General features: G+C 41.3%; 1 protein-coding gene across 1 annotated transcript in view; it reads right to left on the bottom strand.

Annotated features, from left to right (window-relative positions):
• Positions 1–25,497, bottom strand: part of MTMR12 (myotubularin related protein 12) — a 73,991-nt gene extending 48,494 nt beyond the window's left edge. Inside the window, exons 1-3 of the mRNA XM_030566221.1 lie at positions 25,261–25,497; positions 1,903–1,957; positions 127–266 (exon numbers count right to left, since the gene is read on the bottom strand). Of these exons, the coding sequence (XP_030422081.1) occupies positions 127–266; positions 1,903–1,957; positions 25,261–25,491 (426 nt within the window). The 5' untranslated portion in view covers positions 25,492–25,497. The remainder of the gene's footprint in view (positions 1–126; positions 267–1,902; positions 1,958–25,260) is intronic.
• Positions 25,498–26,505: the final 1,008 nt, after the last annotated feature.

Genomic DNA, 26,505 nt, shown 5'->3' with positions numbered 1-26,505 from the left:
CATTTCATTTCTTTATAACATTTTCTCTACCGGGGAGGAAAAAGAGACTGCATAGAAGCAGTGTATATTACTTGCTACTAAGAAGTACATTCACAAGACTTAGCCAAATGAAGTTTGTCTTCCTACATTATCATCCGAAGCAGATTCATCACCAAGAAAAGCAATCTTGAAGTTTGTGCAAATGAGTTTCCCGCAGGCTCCACGATTTGACCCATCTTCTTGTACACACTTTAATACTGTGTTTGCCTCACAGAGCAGCAATTCACCTGATTGAAATAAACAGTCTTAGCTTGCAGTGTAATGGGACATTCTAGATATTAATATACAAAGTCATCTTTCAAACTCCAACTCAGCATTGACTCTGAGTCCAAACTTCCTATGCATTGGTTGGCTGAGTTTACCATGTCACAAAAGTGCCAGAAAAATCAGAGAAAATGGCTCATGGGACTGATGTCTTCTCACCTAGACATTCTATCTTTAGATTACTGGTTCAAGTTTAAACCCCAAACCTGAGCAATAGTCTTTGAAATGAACTGCTGATCTTAATATCTAATGGACAAATGTCCATAATACAATTTGTACCCTTGTGGACAATTACATCTAAGCAATATATTGAGTTTAGATGTGAAGGTGGGTCCAATCTAAGTGGCTGCGCCAGGTTCAAATTGGAGGCATATTGCTGAGAGAAGCTTAAAGTAATGCTGCCTCCCTGTGCTATCGACAGGAATTTCACTGAGTGTCTTGGGAGATTAAAGCCAACTCCTTTCATGAAATCAACTCTCAATTATAAATTTTTCTCAGTGTCAAGTTTTTGTAACCTACAGCATGCTAACGCTTTGCATCAATTTCTACCTACACCCTTAACTACCGTAATGCTGTTTTGTTTGGGAATCATGACATGCATTTGATAGGTTACCAACAGTATACAGATTCTGCAGGTACAGAGGACATTCCAAGGGCTTAATATCACATTTGTAAGTCTCATTATGGATCTATGATGGCCAGAATTAAGCTCTATACCCCACATGCAAAGGACTAACCTCCAAGCTTAATGCTGACTCCAACAGTTTATGCTGACTTTTTACAGGACACAGGAAAGATTTAAAAGTGGACTAAAATTTTTTAAACAGTTGGGCCTGTGCCCTTGCTAACATCTTTATGAAGAATGCTAAGGCTTGAATTTATTTTATTACTGCTACATTCTCCCATTTTTGTTGGAAAACATTTGGAATCTCTCGGGGATGTTTATTGTGATTCCTAACATTTTAATCAAAGGGGAAAGGGATTATCTTTACCAAAAGCTTTTTATCTAAAAGGTTAATTTCTGAAGTTGAATAAAAAAAAGAGTAATTTTGAACTGTAACTAAAAGTATTTTCAATAGCTCAACTTGTACTCTTTTCTTGAGGTCATTGCACTAGTTCTCCAAACAGGCTTTCAGCCAAAACACGACCTAAATTTCTAATTATACATATATGAATATGAATATGAGAGAGAGAGAGAGAGAGAGAGAGAGAGAGAGAGAGAGAGAGAGAGAGAGAGAGAGAGAGAGAGAGAGAGAGAGAGAGAGAGTTTCCTAAATTCCTTCTAAGTCATCTTTATAAAATAAAGAAACATAAAACATGGGCACAATTCTTCCCCATGCAGGACACCTATAAACACAGCACTCAAGGTCCAACAGAAATACCAACTTTGCATTTTAGAACAATCCATGCAGATGCAAACAGAGCATTCAGCCTGTATGGTTACTTACCTCACATCCACTATTTTACTACTCAAGATACCAATGACTCTTGAGCATCTACTGCACCAAACAAACAAGAATATTTTTATATAGCCACATCTTCATGAGAAGACATTATTTTGAATTCTAAATTCAAAATACAATGCAACACAGCAGTTACCTGGTAACAGGTGAAGATTTACTTCCTTTTCTATGGGTTCCTTTTTGTGTATTTCCTAAAACAAAAGAAAAGAAGAGTCATTGTTCCTTTGTAAAGAACTTTAATACATTAGTACCATTTACAGAATGATTTTCTTAAACGTAAACACTAGATTACCTCAGGGATCTGCTCAAGAGGCAGGAAAAAAAAAGTTAAACTTTTCAGTTTGTAAGAGAGAAGAGAGAGGGATATTTAAAAGGACACCATCCACTTGAAATAAATGTCAGAACAGAGCTAGAAGCTGAGGCCCCAACACCTCACGCAATATTTGTAGTTTTACAGTAGTCTTTGCAATATTAGTAATTTTTCAAATTTAAAAAAAGGTGTTACTCTTCTAGTTTGTGAAAGATCTGAATAAGAATGCTGTCAAACACAAAGTAAAACTGAAGAGATATTTTCCATCTGATATTTCAATTATTAATAACTTTAGGTAAAAAATATTCTAGGTAGAAGTGTGACTTTTTTCCTTTTTAAAACACACACAGTTTGGCAGTAGTTCTTAAAGGTTATTTGTCCACCAGCAACTCAGATATTTAAGTTGGTGGCTGGCACCCATAATGTGAAACTACACATTTTTTTAAAATGAAGATTAAATCTCTGTGCTGAGAACCAAACTAGTATCCAGTCCAGGACTGAGTAAAAAAGATATTAAATAAAAAGCCAGCATCACTGCCATTGGTACCTTTAGCACAAGTAACAGCACAAGAAGGTAGAAATTTCTTGAGTAAAATTTAGTTTCTGTAACTTCCCCACTCCCAAAGTTACACATCCACTACAGTCTCCATACAAGACAAATCTGTCAGAACTATAGCATTAGCATTGAAGTTATGCGGCATCTTTCAACTACCATGAAGCTTTATATTTTAGCAACTATAATGTAACAAACAAACAAGGGAGTAAAATATGTAAGTTACACCTAAAAAGCACTGTCACTTTAAAGAGATCTCGCAGAAAGTGACTCCAGAAGCTCAGACAGAAATCCTTAACACACATCGAACATGGCATATTTCAATTAAGAGTCACACACACAGCATAATCCAGACGAGCTTCCCAGAGAAGGTCTTAATATTAATTACACTAGCCTTAGTGCTACTCAGCCTGATTAGTGCAACTTTACTGTAGCCTCCCAAGATCAAAGAACACAATCCTTCCTGCTCAGGCAGTTCAGAATGCCCCCTCATCCCACTGGAGTCACAATGAACAGCTTTACCTAACATGCATTAGGAGCCCTCGTGGAGAACTATTGGTTATCTGGAAAAACCAAGGAACTTGGAAGTTGTTGCAAACTAAGTTTAGTTTGTGCCCAGTATTCTAACAAGAGGTTGTGACAACCAAGAAAGCCAGTTGTGATATTTATTAAAAGGTCAAAATAAGGGAAGAATACACAGTATGCCTGAGTCTTGTCAAGCTAAGCATGAAGGAAGAGAAATACCTCCTGGCACAAAGACAAAATTAAAAACTTACATACATGCATATAAATACAGATACTGGTTATCCAGACCCAAAAGAACCTATATGCAAAATGGTGAAGTTATTTATCAGCCTCTAACAAGGCAAAGGATATGTTTAAACAGCCAAGAAAAACTGCCAGCCAACTGTGGCTTGCGGGGCTCTGGCTGAGGGGCTGTGTAGATTTTCGAGTTTGGGGCTGGAGCCCAAGCTCTGGAACCCTCCCATGCTACAGGATCCCAGAGTTGCCTGGAATGGCCAGCTGCAGGTTTTTCTTTGCTGTGTAGACATACCAAAACAAAATACCAAGAATCCTTTGCAGGTCAGCAGCAAAAACTATTGAGTGCTGGGACAGAAGACAGAAAAGGTAGTCATCCTTGTAAAAAAGCAAGGTAAGGCAATCATGGAAAAAAATTCGAGACAGAAGACGACAGCTAACAGAAGAAGGGGAAAAATAACAGATACTTGTGTGCATTTATTATATAATCATGAAAGAAAGTTTAAAATATTTAAATGAAACTGAAGAGTTCAGACATTCAGAAGTGCTTTTAAACCAACAAAGTTTGTCTACAGGCAGCAACTCCAGTACTTAACTAACCAAACCACATTGCATCAAACCTCCACACACACATGCACGGACATAAGGAAAAAGGAGGACTATTTCTCCCCACTGTTGAAGCTTCACCAATTGGCAAGACTACTGCTATCACTGATAAAGAACTACAGTTCCCATTTTTCAGAACACACGTATGCACAGCCAACTCTGCAATTCCTGTTTGCTTAGTTCATGTGCACACACCAGCCAGCTTCTCCTTCTGATGGACAAACATGAGCTTATTTTTAAAAGAAACATCAATGTTTTCCTATTAAACTTGGCTTCAGCAGTCTAACATACATAACAGTTAAGACTATTTAAAAGAAAAGAACTCTCTCTGTTTCAAAACTGTATGGCTATGAATGTTAGTTTATTCTGTGAAGATTACTTGCAGCTCACTAGCAGGTAGTTGGCAAAACTAGACCAAAAAAATTATTCACTTAAATCAATGGGAACACCAGTGAGTTTTTGAAAATTTACATCAATCAGTTAACACAAAGTGAAACACTTACAAGAGACTGCCTTTAAAAGGGATCAGCTAGAATCTCTTAAATGTATAGCTGCAGTCCTGTGAAGAGGAGCAGGCAAAACAAGAGGGCCTTTTTAGTTGAAGGTGATCTACAAAGAAAAAAAAAAAGTCCTTTTTGATCTTTTATAAGGCAACCTGAAAGGTTTTCCCCAAAGAATGTTTTCTGTACTAGAAATTCAAGTTGCATCTGCTTGAGAAACCTGGTATGAAATGGTAACACACTTGAGTGTGACAACTATTGTTAACAAGTAGTTTAACAGTCTGGTTGATACCTTGATAATTTCAGCTATAAACAGATATAAAATTTGAGAAATTGTTTAGCTGCTAAAGATTTAATCTTCTCACCCTCTCAATTAAGGAATGAGTTCAAAATATATATATCTCAGACATCCAGAACAATATCCTGGAAAATAAGGAAGGACCAGACTTTACATTCCTTACTTTATAAGAAAAAACAAGAAAAGACACTTTCAAACAAGTCAGGCCTTCCTTCTACATCAGGTAGAAAGAGAGCACAAGCTCATTTTTAAGAAACATCTCTGAAGGTCAACTTCAGCAGATATGTTGTATACTCAAGGGGTCACAAGGGTCTTTACTATTAGTATGCAGGAATTTGACATTAAGGTGAACGGCATCCCAAGAAGTGACTGACTGTCTCCTTTTCTTTAGCCTTATTCCCTGGACCAGAACACCTCGAGCTTGACCTTTACATTAGACTTTTTTTTTTTTTAACTGAAAAAGCTGGGAGAGGAATAGGCGCACATTTTTCAGAGTGCAGGTTATCTTCTTCTGAAAAGCATGTGACAATTAAAAATAGATTTATAGTTATGAATATTAGAATGTTTTAATCTAGTACCTTGTGTACAAATCTATTGCTTCCTTCTCATTTATTTTGGAGTAGATTAGGTAACCTTTTCTCCTTGCCTGATGGCCCTAGGGGGGGAAAAAAAAAAAAAAGACATACTCCAACTGTTCCTAGACAAACGGCAACCTCCAACAAGTCATCTTAAGCCTTTAAACTCATATTTATCAGCTAGAAGTTATCTTGTTTCAGTCATAGTTCATAGGAACTGATTGAGAAACTATGGAATTTTCTGTTGGGGCTTTATGGATTTGCTGTTTCATCTCAAGTTCTGGATAGTTCCCAGTACAGAAAGATTGCTTGCAGTCCCTGAACCAAAGCAACCCAAAATTTCTTAAATGAAGAATAGCTACTACAGCTGTTATACCTGCAAAAAAAAACCCCCAAAACTCTGGCATTCCATACCAAGCAACCAAAAATCAGCCTGTGCTGCAGGATGATATCAAATAAAGACATCTTCCCCTTCATTCCAGCTTTAATAGAGTTCTCTGTGAAACAGTCTTGGAAGCCTGAACCTCCAGGAACGTCAGTTAGACTGGGAATAGCATTAGGGCATGTCTACATTAGAAACATTTTGGGGTGTTTGTGTATCTGTTATCTGCAATAACTGTGATGTAAGCAGTGCACACACGCTGCACTGTTGAGATGATTAAGGTACTTTTGCCTTGTATCAATGCAGCCACACAGTACAGCAATGTTTCAAAATAAGTATTCTGGTGGGACATCTTGTGGTTTATTCCTCCATCACTGTTATGCATTCTGGGATTTTTTTGACTGCAGTGGCTAGAATTCAGATGAGTCTGTACACACTCCACTCTCCAGAGGGCAACGAAGTCCAGGACACACTCCTGATGACTGAGCAGTCATAACAGGTATGTGAATCCCCACGAGCTGGAACCACAAAGGACAGCACATGGCTGCACGCCAGCTTTTAAAGGAAAGTGAAATCCGTTCAGGATAACCCCGGAGAAACTGCAGGTATATAAGTAAACATAACAACAATCCAGGTAATGGGCAAAGCTCTGTATGATAGAAGTGGAAGGACTTGGCAGATATGCAACAGTTGTTCAGGACGGAGATGTATCCACACCTACTTTGTGGTAGGTATTCTCATCCCACTTCCCTGGAAGTGGGTTTTTTAAGTGGGTTCAATAACATACTTTAAAATGCCAGATGACTCACACTAGAAGATTCTGTATGTGGACACAAGTCACTAAAGAAAAGTAAGTTAACCCGCAATAAGTGTCAAATGTAGACAAGCCCTTAGTCTTGTAGCATATGTATGAGTGCAGTTTCCTCACCTGGAGTACTATGATGCAGAAAAGCATTTATATTTTCACAAAAAATGACAAATGTTTTGAAGATAAAGCCCATGAAGATCAGATTACCTTAGCCTAATACTATAGATGTTTGCACTATCTAGTTGGTTGATTAACTAGAGTTCAGTCAATAAAGCATATCCAATCAAGTGCTGCCCAGGAGGACCAATTCCTGTGAGCTCCACTAAGGAAGGGATATTATTCATAATGTACAGTTTGTGAAAATTAACTAGTTCTAGAAACTGCAAATTAGATATTGTCTTTATTACATAACTGTTCAGAAGTAAAATCTGAGATCTTTTTGCAAAGCCTAGATAAACTTAGCTTTCCAGCAACACTTATCTTAGCCAAAGTCAGCAAGTGGTGGCAGCCAAGCTATAGATAGAATCATAGGACTGGAAGGAACTTCAACAGATCATCTAGTCCAGTTCCCTGCAATCATATCATTAAGTATTATCTAGACCATCCCTGACAGGTGTTTGTCTAATTTGCTCTTAAAAGCCTTCAATGATGGAGATTCCTAGGCAATTTATTCCAGTGCTTAAGTATCCTGACAGTTAGGAATCAAGACATCTACCAATATCCTAAATCCTTTTAATTGGGTTTCAGATATTTTTGACACACAGCACAAACTACTACTAACCTGCTTACAGGACATAACTGGGATAGATATTACAGCATTATCATGATTGAAATCATTTCTCTCCAAAAGGAACATAAGAACGGCCATACTGGGTCAGACCAAAGGTCCATCCAGCCCAGTATCCTGTCTCCTGACAGTGGCCAATGCCAGGTGCCCAGAGGGAGTGAACCTAACAAGTAATGATCAAGGAGCATGAATGTAGTGCTGGGCAACTACTCCTCTTCTCCAAAAGACCTCACTTGGACAATCCCATTAATATCTACCATATCACTGTTTGGAGATGTAGTGAGATGTCAACAATATGACAAACATATTTAGCTGCATTATTTTCCACAGGTATAACTAACACCATCACAGGGATGTCACATTGCCTTCCATGACATCTAACACTAAATCCATGCATAACTGAAGAGATATTTGTAGGAAGAGGGAAACATTCTGACGAACTAGTCAAGACACCGACTTCCCTCTCAAAGGTGTCTTCCTCCACTAAAAGCAATATGCAGCCTAGGAGCCTTAGTAACAGGCCTGAATAACCAGGTAGCACCAGTGGCAAAGAGTAACTCCTTTCATCTCCAACTTTCTAGGAAGCATAATTTCCTCCTGGCCAGAGCAATCCATACAGAAGCATTGCAAAGGCTCTAGCTTGTGCAGCGGGGATCTGCCTGCCTCTTCAATAGGTCAGACCACCACAAGTATTTCACTCATGTGTTCCATTCCATTCAGTAGTTCTTAGCTCACAGCTTCTCCTTCAAAGACATCAATAGGGTCAGAAAAAAAAAAAAGCTATCACAACTATCATGAATTGTCAAAACAGCTGCCTCAAAGAAGCACAACGAAGCTTACAAAAGGACAAAGTACATGAGTAGAGCCCCGTACGAATACAAAATTTGTATCTGCATCTGAGCTGCAAAAATGGTCTGCAGATAGACTGATTTACGGATGTGGCTTTCTGAGAGGTGGTAGCTAGGTTGACCTAGCTGCAGCTATACCAGGGGCTGGATCGATCTAACTACGGCGCTAAGGGCACAAAATTTTCATAGCTCCAAGCAAAACAGCAAAGTCTATCTAATTTTTGAAGTATAGACTACAAACTGTAATTTGAGAATTAAGAAAGTTTTAAGTCCTTAGGGCTTAAAATGCATCAGTCTGCATTTGGAAAATTAACATAAATTTAATTTGAAACAGCTGAGACCTGTCCCTAGTCATCTCAATGTGCATGTTAACTATTAAACCCAATGAATGACTTTAAAGGACAGTCTCAAACAAAGTGCACAACTGTGTATCTAGTTTGCATTCAACCAGTACAACAGTGTGAATAAATGGAGTAGTTGCATGGGTGGAGACTGGATATGTTGCAGAAGCAATGCATTGGGAGGGAGTTGCCCAGATTTCTCCCTTAGCCCTGTTTCCTCCCTGCGGAGGAATGTAGGACAGGGCTAGTAGTGACACCAGGAGCTCTGTACCCTGCTGGGCAGCTTCCCCAACATGGTCCGCATAAGGGGAGGGCAGGAGAGCTGCTTCTGTTGATTCACTGCGCAATCCATGTGGGGAAACTGACTAGCAGGCACATGGTACCTTCAGTTTCTGCTCTCTCCCCTAGCCAATCCCTTAGGTAGGCACACAGCAATGTTCAGGGGTGGGGGAGCAGTGACGCCAGCCAGGTGTGCTCTGTGTAAGGGGAGGGCAGGACAGCAGAGACCAAGGGGAGACAGGCAGCTGAGCTGCTTCCCAAGTGTCTGTGCAGTCTACAGTCCAGCTGAGTTACTCCTAGGGGAACTGGAATTCAGCCTGGCTCAACTGCTAAGGGGTGGGGGAAATGGGACTTCCTCTTCCCCTACAGAAGGTGGGGCCAACCCACAGGAAACTCCCTGGTTGGAGGCAGCTCTACCCACACCCCACCCTGCTTCCTGCCCCCATTAGTCTTCAGCCTCAGGGAGGAGGGGTCACTGTAGGGCATCTGCCCAACCCACCTGCATCCAGATCGCACCCCCCCACACACACACACAGAGTCCCCTGCACCTGAATCCCCATCTCACCAAGCCTCACCCCCTGCACCCAGACCCCCCTGCCAAGTCCCCTCATACCTGAATCCCCACCCAAAGCCACCCCACCAAGTCCCATCCCCTGCACTCAGATCCCCCCTACCAATCCCACACACTGCCCCAGCAAATATAGAAGTCAAACTATGCCTATGAGTAATTGTTCACAAACAAAAACTAGATAGAATAGTGGTCCTGAAAGTGTGGAATTCCCCAAACAACTACTTTGCTAAGTTTAACTTTAACAATTAGGGTAAGTCTACACTACAGGATTATTCCAATTTTACATAAACAGATTTTATAAAACAAATTGCATAAAGTCGAGTGCAGGCGGCCACACTAAGCACATTAATTCAGCGGTGTGCATCCATAGTCCGAGGCTAGCGTCGATTTCCGGAGCGTTGCACTGTGGGTAGCTATTCCGTAGCTATCCCACAGCCTCCCCCACCCCTTAGAATTCTGGGTTGAGAGCCCAGTGGCTGATGCGTAAAAATCATTGTCGCGGGTGGTTCTAGGTAAATGTCATCAGTCATTCCTTCCTCCAGGAAAGCAACGGCAGACAATCATTTCGCGCCCTTTTCCCCTGGATGGCCCTGGCAGACGCCATAGCACGGCAACCATGGAGCCCGTTCAGCTTTTTTTTTTTTTTTTTTTTTTTTTAAACACAGTCACCGTATGTGTATTGGATGCCATGGACAGAGGCGATACTCCAGTGCTACACAGCAGCATTCATTTGCTTTTGCATGATAGCAGAGACGGTTATCAGTTGTTCTGTACCGTCTGCTGCCGGTGGAAGTTGGCAATGAGATGATGGTTATCTGTCCTTCTGTACTACCTGCTGCTATCATGGGGTGCCCCTGGCTGAGATCAGCCGGGGAACAAAGGCAAAACTGGGAATGACTCCCCGAGTCAATCCCTCTTTTATGGTTTCTAAAAATAGAGTCAGTCCTGCCTAGAATATGGGGCAAGTGTACTAGAGAACCAGTGTATCAGAGAGCACAGCTGCTCTGTGTCAGATCCCGCAGAAATGATGAGCTACATGCCATTCACGAGGGGTGCCCCTGCAACAACCCCACCCATTGCTTCTCTCCTCCCCCAACCTTCCTGGGCTACTGTGGCAGTGTCCCCCCCCATTTGTGTCATGAAGTTATAAAGAATGCAGGAATAACAAACAGTGACTTGTTCGCGAGATAAAATGAGAGGGAGGCAGCCTCCCGGTGCTATGACAGTCCAGGCAGGACAGAATCTTTTCTTTACACAGGAAAGGGAGGGGGCTGATGGAGCTCAGCCCCCAGTTGCTATGATGAGGACGGTTACCAGCCGTTCTGTCCCATCTACTGGGAATGACCAGGAATCATTCCTATTTTCACCCAGGCATCCCCAGCCAGCCTCACCTGAAGCCAGTCAGGAGCACTCATGGGGTTGATAACAAGGACAGCTATCAGTCCTACTGCACCGTCTGCCACCGGGCAGGGGAGAGGAGTGGATACTGCTCTTCACTGCTGCAGCATCGCGTCTACCAGCAGCATTCAGTACACGTAGGGTGACACTGAAAGAAGTCAAGAAACAATTTCTTTCCCTCTTCTTTCACGTGGGGTGGGTGGGGTAGTAAATTGACGAGCTATTCCCTGAACCACGCCGGACAATGTGTTTGAACCTACAGGCATTGGGAGCTCAGCCAAGAATGCAAATACTTTTCGGAGACTGCTGTGGACTGTGGGATAGCTGGAGTCCTCAGTACCCCCCCCCCCCCTCCCAACGAGCGTCCATTTGAGTCTCTGGCTTCCCGTTACACTTGTCACGCAGCACTGTGTAGCCTGGAGATTTTTTTTCAAATGCTTTGGCATTTCGTCTTCTGTAATGGAGCTTTGATAGAACAGATTTGTTTCCCCATCCAGTGATCAGATCTAGTATCTCCCGTACGGTCCATGCTGGAGCTCTTTTTGGATTTGGGACTGCATCGCCACCCGTGCTGATCAGATCTCCACACTGGGCAAACAGGAAATGAAAACCAAAATTTCGCGGGGCTTTTCCTGTTTACCTGGCCACTGCATCCGAGTTCAGATTGCTGCCCAGAGCGGTTACAGTGGTGCACTGTGGGATACCGCCCGGAGGCCAATACCGTCGATTTGCAGCCACACTAACCCTAATCCAATATGGTAAAACCGATTTTAGCGCTACTCCTCTTGTCAGGGAGGAGTACAGAAACTGATTTAAAGAGCCCTTTATATCGATATAAAGGGCCTCGTAGTGTGGATGGGTACAGCGTTAAATCGGTTTAACGCTGCTAAAATCGGTTTAAACACGTAGTGTAGACCAGGCCTTAGTTAGGAAGATCCTGAGGTATAGAGTAATTTTCTTCAGGAGAAGAAATGTTTATTGGAAAGGATCCATTGAAAATGGGGTCTTACAGAAGGGAGAGAATTATGTTCAGACAGGTGTGAATCAGGAAAACATTAAGATTGTTTTGAGGTTAAAAGAAAATGAAAGACCTAGTAGCATGTGTTTTGTCCAGAAGAGGCCCTAGTCAGGTTATACAGGAGACCTGGTACTGAACTTTAAAATTCAAATCATGTAGAGAAAGTGTCTTTGGTTACACTGAACACTCTGAGGACATATGACCGCACACTCACCTGTCAGAAAGGTTGCTTTGAACTGCAAGAGAAAGGATTTTACTATGAAAAGTAATCAGACTTTATTTTGGCATTATATTTACAGATTGTGCATTCTACAATTACAAGATCTGGGCAGGGACTGTCTTCACTGTCTCTTGTACAGCACACAATAATACACTGTCTGTGTTAAGTAGTCTAGACATGTTTGCTTCTATTATGATTTTCTTCATGATCAACAGGATATTCTTTAGTTTAGGGCAACTTGAATTTTGTTCAGAGAACTTTTTGGCTGAACCCAGAAAAAGCAAAAGGGAGAAGGACAATGATGTCAGGTCATAAGCACAGAAAAAACAGGATCACAGATAGTCTGGAGAGGGTGTTTGTGCGCCCATGCAGAGATAACCTACAAGATATCAGGCACAGTTCCAGATTCTTCATATATTCAAAATCAAGAATTACATGTAAAGGAAGGAAGGAGAGATGGAAGCAGTAAGAAACAAACCGAAAACTGCCTACATAATATCAGCATCTCCAAAATACAAAAGTCCTAAGAACAAAAAGAGGCTCAAGTGAAGTCATCTAAGACAGGGAAATTGAGTCTGGATAGAGCGAGGAAAAAGAAGTCTCAGCACATCTGATGGCAGATGTTATATTTCATGAAGTTTTAGGCACTTCTCACCTCAAAGAGAAGTGGACAAAGATAACTGATCTAACATATGCTTCAATGACTGAACAAGAAGGTGGAAACCAAGCAGTCTAACTAGGTCACTTCAGGCCCATTTAGTCCTTAAGCATGTGACTGCTTTGAACATGTATGCTAGATAAAAGAAGAGCTGTCAAAACTCCCACAATTTCTTATTTGTGGATATTCCAGACTGCAAAAACTACGAAAATGAGTTGTGTTAGGAGTGAATGAGCATTCATCTGTAGTTAATGCTATAGTACATGCAAGATCATTAAAGCAATGTAAAGTGTACAATACTTAAGTCAGAACATTCCAAAGCTAAAGTTATTCTGGAAATGTTAATTGTCATAATGCTCATATACAGTATTTTCAATGCCTTCCCTTGTCAAATGCAAGCCTTAAGTCATAGTATATTACTTATCAAGGTATATGGAATGCACCATGAAGAAAAAAAGAAACAGACTATGCAATGTTGCTAATCAAACATGACAGGATGGAACTCTTGCTATCATCATATTTCAATGCTTAGTTTTACAACATTACTGTTTTTGCTTTTAGTTTCCTGTGAGTTTAAAAAAAGAATTTGGCACTAGTCTGCTTGCAAAGCTTTTGAACTCTACAATGCATTCAATTTACAGCACACAGGTGCGTATCTATATATAATTCAAACAGTCACATCATAAATCAAAGCCAATTTCTCAAACCAAGTAAATTCTTACTGAAGACCAATGGCTCATGTGCATGTCATATTAATTTACTAGTTTAACAAACAAAGATCTATTAAAAATGCTTAGCAACCTTAACCATCATTTAAGCTATCAAATATCTGTTATAGATATAACCTATTGGATTTTTCACAGATTACTACTATTGGTAAATTTATTTCAGTCTGGAAAGTGTTAGGTCTCCTGATTTGAATAAGATAATAAAATATGAATTTCAGCTGTACATGTGCATTTCAGATTCTTCCTTTGCCTTGCAAGGCCTAACCAAAATCTAGACAAACCAAACTTCAGCTTTTCAAGTCCCTGCTTTGAGAAAAGCAGGATCTAAAAGGAGGTACTGATAAATTACAGCATGTGTGCACTTAATCTTCAATTGTTTTGTGACACTATTAGGCACAAATCTGGATTAAGGACTTCATGTACAATAGAAGCCCAGAGTTATGAACTGACTGGTCAACCACATACTTCATTTGGAACCGGAAATAAGCAAATAACAGAGACACACACACAAACACACTCCGCCAAAGAGAAAAAAAAAAAGCGCGCAAATACAGTACATAACTATGTTAAATGTAAACTACTAAAAAATAAAGGGAAAGTTTAAAAAAGATTTGACAAGGTAAGAAAACGCTTTCTGTGCTTGTTTCATGTGAATTAAGACGGTTAAAAGGAGCATTTTTCTTCTGCATAATACAGCTTTGAAACTTTACTAAGTCAATGTTCAGTTGTAAACCTCTGAATGAACCACCATAATTTTTTGTTCAGAGTTACGAACATTTCAGAGTTAAAACAACTTCTATTCCTGAGGTGTTTGAAACTATGAGGTTCTACTGTAAGTAAAACTGTTAAACACATTTAAACTATGCCATGTTGTTGTAGCCCAGGTAGAGATAAACAACCTAAAAGATATCAGGTCATCTGAAGAAGAGCTCTATGTAAGCTCGAAAGCTTCTCTCTCACCAACAGAAGTTGGTCCAATAAAACATATCACCTCACCCACCTTGTCTCTCTGAACATATCTGAATTGATGCAATAAAAAAGCACAGATTTTAATGAAACTGGATCAAGCAAGCCTAAAATCTGCATAGCTTAAATTTGAAGAACTATTCTCTCTAGTGCTAAGTTATAAATCTCTATTATTGATTTATATATAATGACAAATTGAAGTGGGGGAGAGTGTGGTGCTAGAGTCTAATGATAGTCTTCAATGCATGTTTACTAAATGCAAGCTATGAGACTTGAGTATTACCTAATATTTCCATGACTTATTCAGATTGTTGCTGAGCAATATAGGAAGTGCTTTAAACAAACAAATTGTAAACTACACACATATTCCAACCCAAGAGTAAAGGTGGCCAGCAGGCTACCACTATCGTGAAAATGCAGAATACTTCAGTGCTTCAAAAACTAGGTCTCTGCTGTAAAAAGATCAGTTTAAAGAGAATTGCACTAATATTAGACTTGCTTTGAATTTCAGATTTTCTTCTATACCTATCAATGTAGGGCTGAACGGATAGCTTTCTTAATCACATCCCTTTCATTAACAACCATACTTTTCATTCCCAAGTGATATTTACAAAATATTTTTGTATTGCCTAAGAAGATTTGATACTTAAAAAAAAAAAAAAGATGCTGCAGTTTAAATTTTAATTTGGACTCTTTGGATAGAAAATGGGACTTGGTGACAGTATATTTGCAGTTGCTTTTATTATTCACATTTAACATTTGAAGACCATTTCAAGAACACACTTACCAACTGCTATCAAGCCAAGGGTAACACTTGCAGTTTAGAGGAACAATTTACGGTATTTAGTTATAACATTTTCATGTATCCTGCCTCTAGTGCTTTTGTCCTACCTCTTTTCCCAGTTCACTCCATTATTCACTATCTTATCAGATCATGGTGTATATTTCCCCTATGTGGTTTCCTTGCCTGCTCCTTCTTTTTACGCTTTCCTCTTTTCCTGCATCGTTATTTAGCTCTTCTTGCTTCTTCAACTCTTCTCTCCAGCCACACTAGCCCACATTTCTGTTTCCTCTGTTTCTAGCCCTAACTCATTCTCGACCTCCTGCAACAACCTTCACGCCAGTACATACAGTAAGTGCTCCAGCCCATATTTCTTGCCCTCATCCGATCCTGTAAGAACAGTGACAGACGTCTCATGTAAGATCTCTCAAAAGCCATCGCTGTAGACATTTGAACACAAAGAAATATACCGTGCGTAAGAGGGAGCATCATAACTGACCAGGATTATAGATTTGCTGTAATGGGGCCTGACAAATGTAAGAAAATCATCTATACAGCAGAGAGTCCCAAAGTGGACTCAGAATTGCAGAAGCCAGGGTCATAGTATCTGGAATACAGCATTCCTGCTATACTTCAACTTCCAACAATATTCCATGAGGGACACAAACCTTTTCCTATGGATGAGAACTAGGATTCCTTTCCTTCCCAATACTGCTCAGCAGGATGGATAAAAATTTTATATCAAAAATAAAATTTGAAATGGACAACCTATATTAAGGCCTAACTGTATTATAATCTATTAAAATCATTAAATGAAAACCAAAAATTAGAACAGTACATGTTTGCTGCTAAGTTTTAAAGAGAGTCAAACCACTGAACTGATGGAAGTCACTAGCTAAACACTTGGAACCAGAGTTTGTTCAAATACTAAAATCAACCTTTGATAGCCATAGCTTCTTCCACAGGTGCAGAGAGAATATTTTCCTTTCAGTTTATTCAATTACTTCACTTCAGTGACTAGTTCATTCAAAGTTAAGAAACCGACTGGGAGTTAAAGCAGGAAAGCTTGTTTATACAAAAAGTAAAACCAAATTTAGTGCAAAGGGTAAAATATGTTGCTTGCAACTAAATATAACAGTTGCCAAATAATGAAAAAGTCAACCCTTCTTTAGAGAAATAACTAAAATACAAATGCAAAACATGATTAAAATTGATTTAAATCAATCCACCCCATTGCAGAGGAATTTTCATGGCTCCCAGTTAGATTAGGGATGACACTTGTGCAAAGTCACCAATGTCCTTGATGCAGTTATAAAGAACAAATTTCACAGAGAGAGGACTAATCTAAAAGACAGAATTTATTGGGTGGCCTAGAGAAAAGGGCTAACTTGTAGTTTTTTCCATTTATCACAACCTAAGTGTCCCAAAAGTAAGTGAGGTTTTTAGGAGTGATATGAAAGAGGATGGTGTTTTGGCAAAAATCAGATATAGAGGACATTTCATGCACAAGGGATAACATGGCAAAAGCATTTTGACTTATGATGAGACCCTGGAGAAGCAGTTTAAACTCATTTTAAAGACCAATATCTTTGGCTTCGAACTGACAGTGGGTTTGTAACTGAGGTTCCACTTGAAGAAAAACAGGATTTGGGTTGTTTGCCAGTAGCGGTTTAACATCTCAAACACTTGAAACAATGAGAGAAAAATAGACGTACAGCAGAACCTCAGAGTTACAAACACCTATGGAATGGAGGTGATTCGTAACAAAATGTTATGGCTGTCCTTTCAAAAGGTTACAACTGAATATTGACTTAATACAGCTTTGAAACTTTAATAAGCAGAAGAAAAATGCTGCTTTTAACCATCTTAATTTAAATGAAACACACAGAAACAGTTTCCTTACCATGTCAAAAAAATTTAGTAGTTTACTTTTAACTTGTACTGTATTTGCCTTTTTTTTTTGGGATGGGGTGGGTCTCTGCTGCCTGATTGCAGACTTCTGGTTCCAAATGAGGTGTGTGGTTGACCAATCAGTTTGTAAGTGAGGTTCTGCTGTACAGATGTGAAATATATAACTATGAAGAAAAAAAAGCTTCAAATTAATCTACACATTTACAATAAGAACATAAACCTAAGAACAGCCATACTGGGTCAGATCAGTGGTCCATCTAGAGCATATCCTGTCTTCTGACAGTGGTCAATCCCAGAAGCTTCAGGGGGAAATGAACAGAACAGACAATCATCTAGTGATCCATCCCTCGTCACCCATTTCCAGCTTCTGGAAAACATAGGCTAGGAATGCTCAGAGTATAGAGTTGTATCCCTGACCATTCTGGCCAGTAGTCATTGATAGACCAATCCTTCATTAACTTTTTTTTTTTTTTTAAACCCTGATATAGTTTTGGCCTTCACAAAATCCCCTGCCAAAATTTACACAAGTTGACTGTGTGTTTGTGAAGCAATACTTCCCTGTGTTTGTTCCCTGCTGCTTCTTAATTTAATTGAGATATCCATGGTTCTTGTGTTATGTGAGGGAGTAAATAAACACTTCTTTATTCACTTTCTCCATATCAGTCAAGATTTTATAAAATATCATAACCTCTCAGTTGTCTCTTTCATGCTGAAAAGTCTCAGGCTTTTTAATCTCTCTTCACACAGAAGCAGTTTCATACTCCTAATAATTGTATTGCCTCTCTCTGTTCCTTTTTCAATTCTAATTATTATTATTATTTTAAGATGGGGTGACAAGGACTGCATGTAGTATTCAAGGTGTGGGCGTACCATGGATTTATATAGAGGCAATCTGATATTTTTGGTCTTATTATCAATCCCTTACCTAATGGGTCCTAATATTGTTTGTTTTTTGGATTGACACTGTACGTTGAGTGATGTTTTCAGAGAACTGTTCAGAATGACTCCAAAATCTCTTTCTTGAGTGGTAACAGCTAAATTAGATCCCATAATTTTGTATGTATAGTTTGGATTATGTTTTTCAATATAGATTACATTGCATTTATCAACATTGAATTTCATCTCCCATTTTGTTGCCCAGTAACTCAGTTTTGTAAGGTTAATTTGTAAGTCTTCACAGTCTGCTTTGTACTTAATTATCTTGAGTAATTTTTTATCATCTGCAAATTCTGCCACCTGTTTACCCCTTTTTCCAGATCACTTACGAATATGTTGAACAGCATTGGTCCAAGTACAGATCCCTGGGGCAAACTACTACTTTCCTTTCTCCATTCTGAAAACCACTTATTCCTATGCTTTGTTTTCTGTCTTTTAACCAGTTACTGATCCCTCTTACTGCATGACTGCTTCCTTTGTTTAAGAGCCTTTGATGAGGGATCTTCTCAAAGGGTATGTCTACATCTACAATTTTGCAGCGCTGGTTGTTACAGCTGTATTAGTACAGCTGTATAGGGCCAGCGCTGCAGAGTGGTCACACTTACAGCAACCAGCGCTGCAAGTGGTGTTAGATGTGGCCACACTGCAGCGCTGTTGGGCAGCTTCAAGGGGGGTTAGGGGAACGCGAGAGCAAACCGCGGGGAAGCAGGTCTCCTTCCCCGCGGTTTGCTCCAGTGTTCCCCGAACACCCCCCCCCCCAAGCAGGTCTCCTTCCCCGCGGTTTGTTCTCGCGTTCCCCGAACCCCCGTGCAAGCAGGTCTCCTTCCCCGCGGTGTGCTGTCGCGTTCCCCGAACCCCCGTGCAAGCAGGTCTCCTTCCCAGCGGTTTGCTCCGGTGTTTTTTGAACCCCCGTGCAAGCAGATCTCCTTCCCCGCGGTGTGCTGTCGCGTTCCCCGAACCCCCCTGCAAACCGCGGGGAAGGAGATCTGCTTGCACGGGGGTTAGGGGAACACGAGAGCAAACCATGGGGAAGGAGACCTGCTTCCCCGCGGTTTGCTCTCGCGTTCCCCAAACCCCCCTGCAAACCGCGGGGAAGGAGACCTGCTTGATTACCAGAGAGGCTTCCTCTGGTATGCTGGGATACCTGTTTATTCCACGGAGGTCAAGAAAAACGCTGGTGAGTGTTTACACCTGATGACCAGCGCTGGATCACCAGCGCTGGATCCTCTACACCCGAGTTTCAACAGGTGTACGGCCAGCGCTGCAAACAGGGAGTTGCAGCGCTGGTGATCCAGATGTGTACACCTCCTAAGTTGCAGCGCTATAACTCCCTCACCAGCGCTGCAACTTTGTGGTGTAGACAAGGCCAAAGACTTTTTGAAAGGCTAAGTACATTATATCCACTAGATTATCCTTGTCCACATGTTTGACGACACCTCTGTCATAAACAGATAGTTAAGGGTTAATGTCTCTTTCACCTGGAAAGAAGTAACCTGAAACACCTGACCAGAGGACCAATCAGGAAACAAGACTTTTTCAAATCTGGGTGGAGGGAAGTTTGTGTCTGAGTCCTTTGTTCTTTGTCTTCGGCCTGTCTCTCTCTCGGCTATGGGAGGATTTCTGTTTCCTGCTTTCTAATCTTCTGTTTCCAAGTTGTGAGTACAGAGATCATAACACAATAGGGGTTATTGTTTTTTTCTTTTGTATTTACATGGTATAGTTGCTGGAGTGCTTTGAATTGTATTCTTTTTGAATAAGGCTGTTTATTCATATTTCTTTTAAGCAATTGACCCTGTATTTGTCACCTTAATACAGAGAGACCATTTTTATGTATTTTTTTTTCTTTTTACATAAAGCTTTCTCTTTAAGACCTGTTGGAGTTTTTTTTTAGTGGGGAACTCAATGGAGTTGAGTCTGTGCTCACCAGGGAATTGGTGGGAGGAAGAAGTCAGGGGGAAATCTGTGTGTGTTAGATTTACTAGCCTGACTTTGCATACCCTCTGGGTGAAGAGGGAAGTACTTCTGTTTCCAGGACTGGAAATAGAGAGGGTGGAATCCCTCTGTTTAGATTCACGGAGCTTGCTTCTGTGTATCTCTCCAGGAACCCAGGGAGGAAACACCTGGAAGGGAGAAGGGAAGGGAAATGGTTTATTTCCCTTTGTTGAGACTCAAGGGATTTGGGTCTTGGGGTCCCCAGGGAAGGTTTTTGGGGGGACCAGAGTGCCTCAAAACACTCTGATTTTTTGGGTGGTGGCAGCTTTACCAGGGCAAAGCTGGTAACTAAGCTTGGAGGGTTTCATGCTAACCCCCATATTTTGGACGCTAAGGTCCAAATCTGGGACTAGGTTATGACATGAGTGGCAGTGGTGAGATAGATAGAATCCAGAAGCCAGTAGGAATATTATATTTTTCTTTTCTCTGCTAGGGGCTTTTTAGCAGAGAGGTTTGGTTTTAAAGGGAACCAGAGAGAATTTTTTTCTCTCTGCTCTCTCTTGCAGTTTCTGACTTGCATATTAAGCAAGGAACCATTAAGCTGTGACAAAAGGGTCTTTTGTGACACAATAGCACTCCCATTAGGAGTCAAATACCAGCACTATACACATGCAAATAAAGTGGTTTTTCTGGTTTACTTTACATTTAAAAGATTAGCTAGAGGAAGAAAGGGAAAAAGGCACTGTTGCTAGGCAGACCCCAGGAGGCAACGGAGAACCTGCAGTTCAGAAGATAAACACCGGAGGGCACCCCAACACAAGAAAACAGGAACCATGCCTACCAAGACAAAAATGGAGGTCGAAGCACAAATCAAAGATGCCGAGCACAGGCGAGAGATGGAAAAAAAATACATAAAAATGGTCTCTCTGTATTAAGGTGACAAATACAGGGTCAATTGCTTAAAAGAAATATGAATAAACAGCCTTATTCAAAAAGAATACAATTCAAAACACTCCAGCAACTATACCATGTAAATACAAAAGAAAAAAACAATAACCCCTATTGTTTTATGATCTCTGTACTCACAACTTGGAAACAGAAGATTAGAAAGCAGGAAACAGAAATCCTCCCATAGCCGAGAGAGAGACAGGCCGAAGACAAAGAACAAAGGACTCAGACACAAACTTCCCTCCACCCAGATTTGAAAAAGTCTTGTTTCCTGATTGGTCCTCTGGTCAGGTGTTTCAGGCTACTTCTTTCCGGGTGAAAGAGACATTAACCCTTAGCTATCTGTTTATGACAACCCCTCCCCACAAGAATTCTAACAGATTGGTGAGGCATGACTTCCCTTTACAAAAGCCATGTTTACTCTTCAACAAATCATGTTCATCTGTGTCTCTAATCATTCTGTTCTTTATTATAGTTTCAATAGGCAAATATACCTATTCTAGGATTGGAGGTTTCAAGACATTGAATTTTGCACACTTCTATTCATCCATGCTTCCAGAGAGTTAGCCAATTCTGTCTGGGGCAGAAGTGTGTCATTAAGGACCAGATCTTAGACTGCTGACATTTGATCAACCTTTGCTCCCATCTAGCAAAGGATGACTGGGCTATATTTAGTCAGACTCAAAGCTCAGCTTTTCCAGAGATTCTGGGAAAAGCAGCAGTTGTTATTCTCATCTGTTTTAACAAATGGCAACAGGAATAAAATATGACCATGAAAATGCTCAGCTGAAGGGTAACATGAACCAAGATTTTATTTTCCCTCTTGTTTTGATATTCCAAAATAATAAGATAACCCTAAATGGCAGTTTAAATGTAAAACAAACAAAAAAAAATATTACGTTAAAAACTGACAGTATTCACCAGATATTAACCCAGATTAGTCCATTTGTGGGTCCAAACAAGCTGGGAACCTGGTCAAAGTCAGCTTTGTACCATCACTGTGGCTGCCGCATTTTTCATAACATCAGGGCTGCTCTAATCAATACAAAGCGGTGCACAATCTTAAGAAGCCATTCTGGCAGCCAGAGAGAGAGGACATATGTTTCCTAATCATTTCCCTTTCCTCTGGTTGGAAGCTACAAAAATGGTGGTTGTCAGGCAGCAAAACAACTGTATGACACAGGAGGATTATCTTTATGAAAGGAGAACTCCCAGCTGGCCAAATCCACCTGGTTTCCAGGACCTTCACACTAGTGGAGTGATACAAAGAAACTAGAACGAATGATCTGGCTTTGTTTATAAGCAACTTCTGTAACTTCCTTCACTGCCTATTTTTCCCTCAGTTTAGCTATTTTCACCCGTTTCATCAAACGTCCTTCACTGTTGAAAACTGTGTCATAATGCCTTGTCATGCAAGTGAAACTCCTACCCGCACCTCAATCAAATCCTCAGGGGAGACACCTTCTCTTCTTGTATATTTGAAAAAGCACCTAGCATACCCTGAATACTACTACAGACAAGTAATTACTAGAACAACATATTCAGGTCAGGAAGTCTAACTCCATGTATGGATTTAGTCTAGATCAGTGTTTCTCAATGACCGGTCCATGGACCAGCTCTGGTCCCGGAGAGCTCCCTGACACAGTTTAGGAAGGCAGCAAGCTAGATTCTGGTATCAAAAAGGTTGAGAAACACTGGTCTAGATGATCCAGGAAGTATATTAATCATTCCTTGTCTTCAACAGGAAAGACAATAATGAAGTATCTATCTTACAGGCAGTGTCAAACAAATTGTAGCAGGTCATTAGGACTAAACAATAGTCATGTAACAAGTAGCTTACAAATGAAGTGATTGAGTTGCTAGCAAAAACAGGTAATTGGTAAGGTCAGCTAGACACTGTGCCTCTTAAAATACCAGAGGAATTACAGACTACTCTGTTTTACTTCCAAATCTGTCAGATTAGCTGACAAAATACATGAAACACCGTAAAACAGATCAAGATATTATATGCTGAGATTGGCGAGGCTTCTTTAAAAAAATGTGTATCTTCCTATCACTTTGAGTTGACAAGACAGTGGATAAAAAAATTATTTGTCCTTTGAAGAGGATACTAAGGAAACTAGGTATTGATGAAGTGAAAAAAAGAAAAGCCAAAATTCTGTCATGATTTAGACATTGATTAGGCAGACAAAACTTAAAGCAAGGGAGGCTAATTTTAGTACACCTCTACCTCGATAGAACGCTGTCCTCAGGAGCCAAAAAATCTTACTGCGTTATAGGTGAAACTGCGTTATATCAAACTTGCTTTGATCCACTGGAGTGCGCAGCCCTGCCTGCCCGTGGAGCTCTACTTTATCACATTATATCTGAATTCATGTTATATCTGGATGCTTTATATTGGGGTAGAGCTGTATAATAATGAGGTTAAATAGTGGTATAGCCAAGGGTCTGTGCTAGGCCCAGTGATGATATATTTGTTAATTATCCAGAAAAGGAATAAACAGTGAGGTGACAAAATATGATACTGACAATACTATTTAGGTTAATCAAATTCAAAGTGATTTAAAGCTGGACAACTGAGCAAAACAGTAACAGATTAAACTTAGTGTAAATAGGTGAAGGGTAAAGTACATTGGAAGAAACAACTTGAAGCATTTGCACACATACAATTTGTAAAGTAACTAACTGCTCAGGAGAAAAACCCAGGCCTCATTGTGGACAGTTCAAAGAAAAAGTTTGTTCAATACAGAAAAGCAACTAACAGCAAAAGAAAAAATGCCATTTTACAAGTTGATTGTATACATTTACCTTAAGCATGACATTTGGTTTATATTACCTGATCAATTACACCACAGAAAAGTTTAAAAATGTAGCTTAAAAAGTTTGAATTAAAACACTAAAGTATCAGACACTGAAGGCTACACACATTTGTTGGTCAGGTTATCTTATTTAGCAGCATTAATTTCCGTAAAATGCTTCCCCTTGTTCTGAAAGTAGAACTTATCTTTACGGAACCAGATTTGTACATTAAACCACAATTCTCCAATACTAGTTGGAAGTATTTGGTCAGCTATGACAGTGGATTTTGTTTATATGAGCTATAGTTTTGATCTTCAGAACTCTAACAATTTCTATTTCAAACTTTGTTTTAAACATACGATTAGTAGTAGAGCTGAATGAAACTGAAAAACAAGAATAACCAGTACAGTGCTGACCTCAAGGGCAAGTTCAAGTATCTGTCAACTTTAATTCCTTTCAGAGTAGCAGCCGTGTTAGTCTGTATCAGCAAAAGAAACAGGAGTACATGTGGCACCTCTAACAAATTTATTTGAGCATAAGCTTTCGTGGGCTACAGCCCACTTCATCGGATGCATAGAATGGAACATACAGTAAGAAGATATGCATGTATAAATATCTTCTTACTGCATGTATCCCATTCTATGCAACCGATGAAGTGGGCTGTAGCCCACGAAAGCTCATGCTCAAATAAATTTGTTAGTCTCTAAGGTGCCACATGTACTCCTGTTCTTTTTAATTCCTTTTGCAGTTTGGCTTGAAAAAATAGAACAATATCATTATCCTCTCCAAACAGCCTAGTGGACAAACTAGTTGCCTGTCTTGTTTAGTTTACAAAAGACATGCTGATGTTATAGTACCTAACTGCAGATGTTACAGTATCTAACAACTACTTGAATGTGCGAGTTGCATGCTGATGACCCTTTACACTCTGGTTTTGGGAGACAGGAATATAGCTCTCTGGCTGTTTTCACATCTGTTGGCAGATGTGGGAGTGCAGTAGTTTGGGCAAAGTTCAGATTGGTCCTGAGACCCTGTGCCTGTGTGTGGGACAGCTTTGGTATGGCTACAGTGCCTGTCACAATACAGATAAAGGCACATCTCCCAGTACCCGATTCCACTTGGCACAGCTCCACCACCACTAAGCACCTCACCAGGATGACCAGATGTCCCAATTTTATAGGGACAGTCCCGATATTTGGGTCTTTTTCTTATATAGGCTCCTATTACCCCCTACCCCGACTTTTCACATTTGCTCTCTGGTCAGCCTACACCTCACTGCCCCAAGACTCAGCACCAAAAGGTCCGCCGCGCCTGAGCTAATCACAAGTATGTCTACTCTGCAGCCAGGAGCGAGCCTCCTGCCCGGCTAACACGCTAAAAGCAGCAGCTGCCGCCCTCGGACTCTCAAGCCCACCGGCCCTCCTGGGTCTGGGTCGGGTGTCCGGCCTGGGGCGCTGAAGCAGCAACAGCCACACCGGTATTTTTAGCAAGCTAGCTCGAGCCCACCCAGCTCCCGGGCCTCTGCTCCGCCCCACCTCGCCCTGCGCTACGCCCGACTCCCCCACCCCACCGACCCCCTCACCTCCGGGCTGACGTAGGACACGAAGGAAGGCTTGGCGGGCTTGGCCCCGCTGCCGCCGGCTCCTTTCCCCAACATGGCTCCGGGCGCTTCCCGCCCGCCCCAGCTCCAAGCGGCGGTGCCTGCCAGCGGGCACGACGGCGGCAGCGGCACCAGCTCTTCCCAAGACTCCTCGTCAGACTCCTCAGGCTGCAACGCCGCCCGCCTGCGGCTCACGTAGTTAACCCCTCCCATGGCGGCTCCCGCCTCACCCCGACATCACCCCTCGCGCTCTGTACACCGGCCCTTTTTTGGAAACCGCCTCACAGCGTCCCGCTTCACTGTTGGACCCTGATCGCTGTCAATCAAACTCAGCCCCGCCTTAACAGCCAAATCCCCTGCTCGAATTGGCTAACATGGGGAGAGGTCGGAGCTCACTACTGGGTCCTAGTGCCGCCATGTTTCAACAGCAAAACGGATACAGCTTCTGCCGACAAATCATTGGAGCTTCCTTGAGCGCTCCACTGATTGGCCGATGGAGCTGCCTGCTCTGGGCTAGTAGCGCAGCTGCTGGAGGTGGAGTTGGGCGTCGCTCCTGGAAGTGGTCGCTCAGTGTGTTGCTGTGACTAATGGTTATTGTTTAGTTTGCACCTCACTGACCCTTCTTTTCCAGTGAGGAGATTCGCCGCAGCCTCCGCCGCTCGCAAGAGACGCGCCAGGCTCGGGACAGTGGAGGTTCGGTGCAGGTTTTGTTTGTATCATGAAATAAAACATCCAAAATGCAAATCTGCTGTAGCCTGGAGGGCAGAGAGTGTTCACCACGGTTGTCTACACTACCAGAAAGGACCGGTTGCGGGGCTGTAAAATTGCAGCATGTTCGGGATTCTGCAGCTCCAACGCAAGCGCTAATGTTCACACTGCAATTTTATAGCCCCTCAGCCTGTCAGCTGACCCAGGTCAGCCACAGGTCTTTTACTGCAGTGTAGACGTGAGAGCAGCAAGCCCACAAGAGCTGAGCTCTTCCAGCACTTTGCTAAGCAGCAAGCCAATTCTTCAACAAATGCCAGGTCTGTCGTTTAGAATAATCCTGCCTGCATCAGAGGGCTCAAATTAGGCTCTGTCATCCCTGTCGATCTTAGGCTGCATTTTGAATGTCCTCTGTTAGCAAATCCCATAAGGTTTCCCTTTCCCTCTCCAAGTATTGTTTGATGGAAGGATTCTTTCAGTCAGCTCCTTTTTCATGTTCCTACCATTGCACCTGGCAGATGC

The sequence above is a fragment of the Gopherus evgoodei genome, chromosome 6 (assembly GCF_007399415.2).
Source record: "Gopherus evgoodei ecotype Sinaloan lineage chromosome 6, rGopEvg1_v1.p, whole genome shotgun sequence".
NCBI classification, from domain to species: Eukaryota; Metazoa; Chordata; order Testudines; family Testudinidae; genus Gopherus; species Gopherus evgoodei.
The sequence above is the reverse complement of the archived record's forward strand: the minus strand, read 5'-3'. Positions and strand labels throughout refer to the sequence as shown.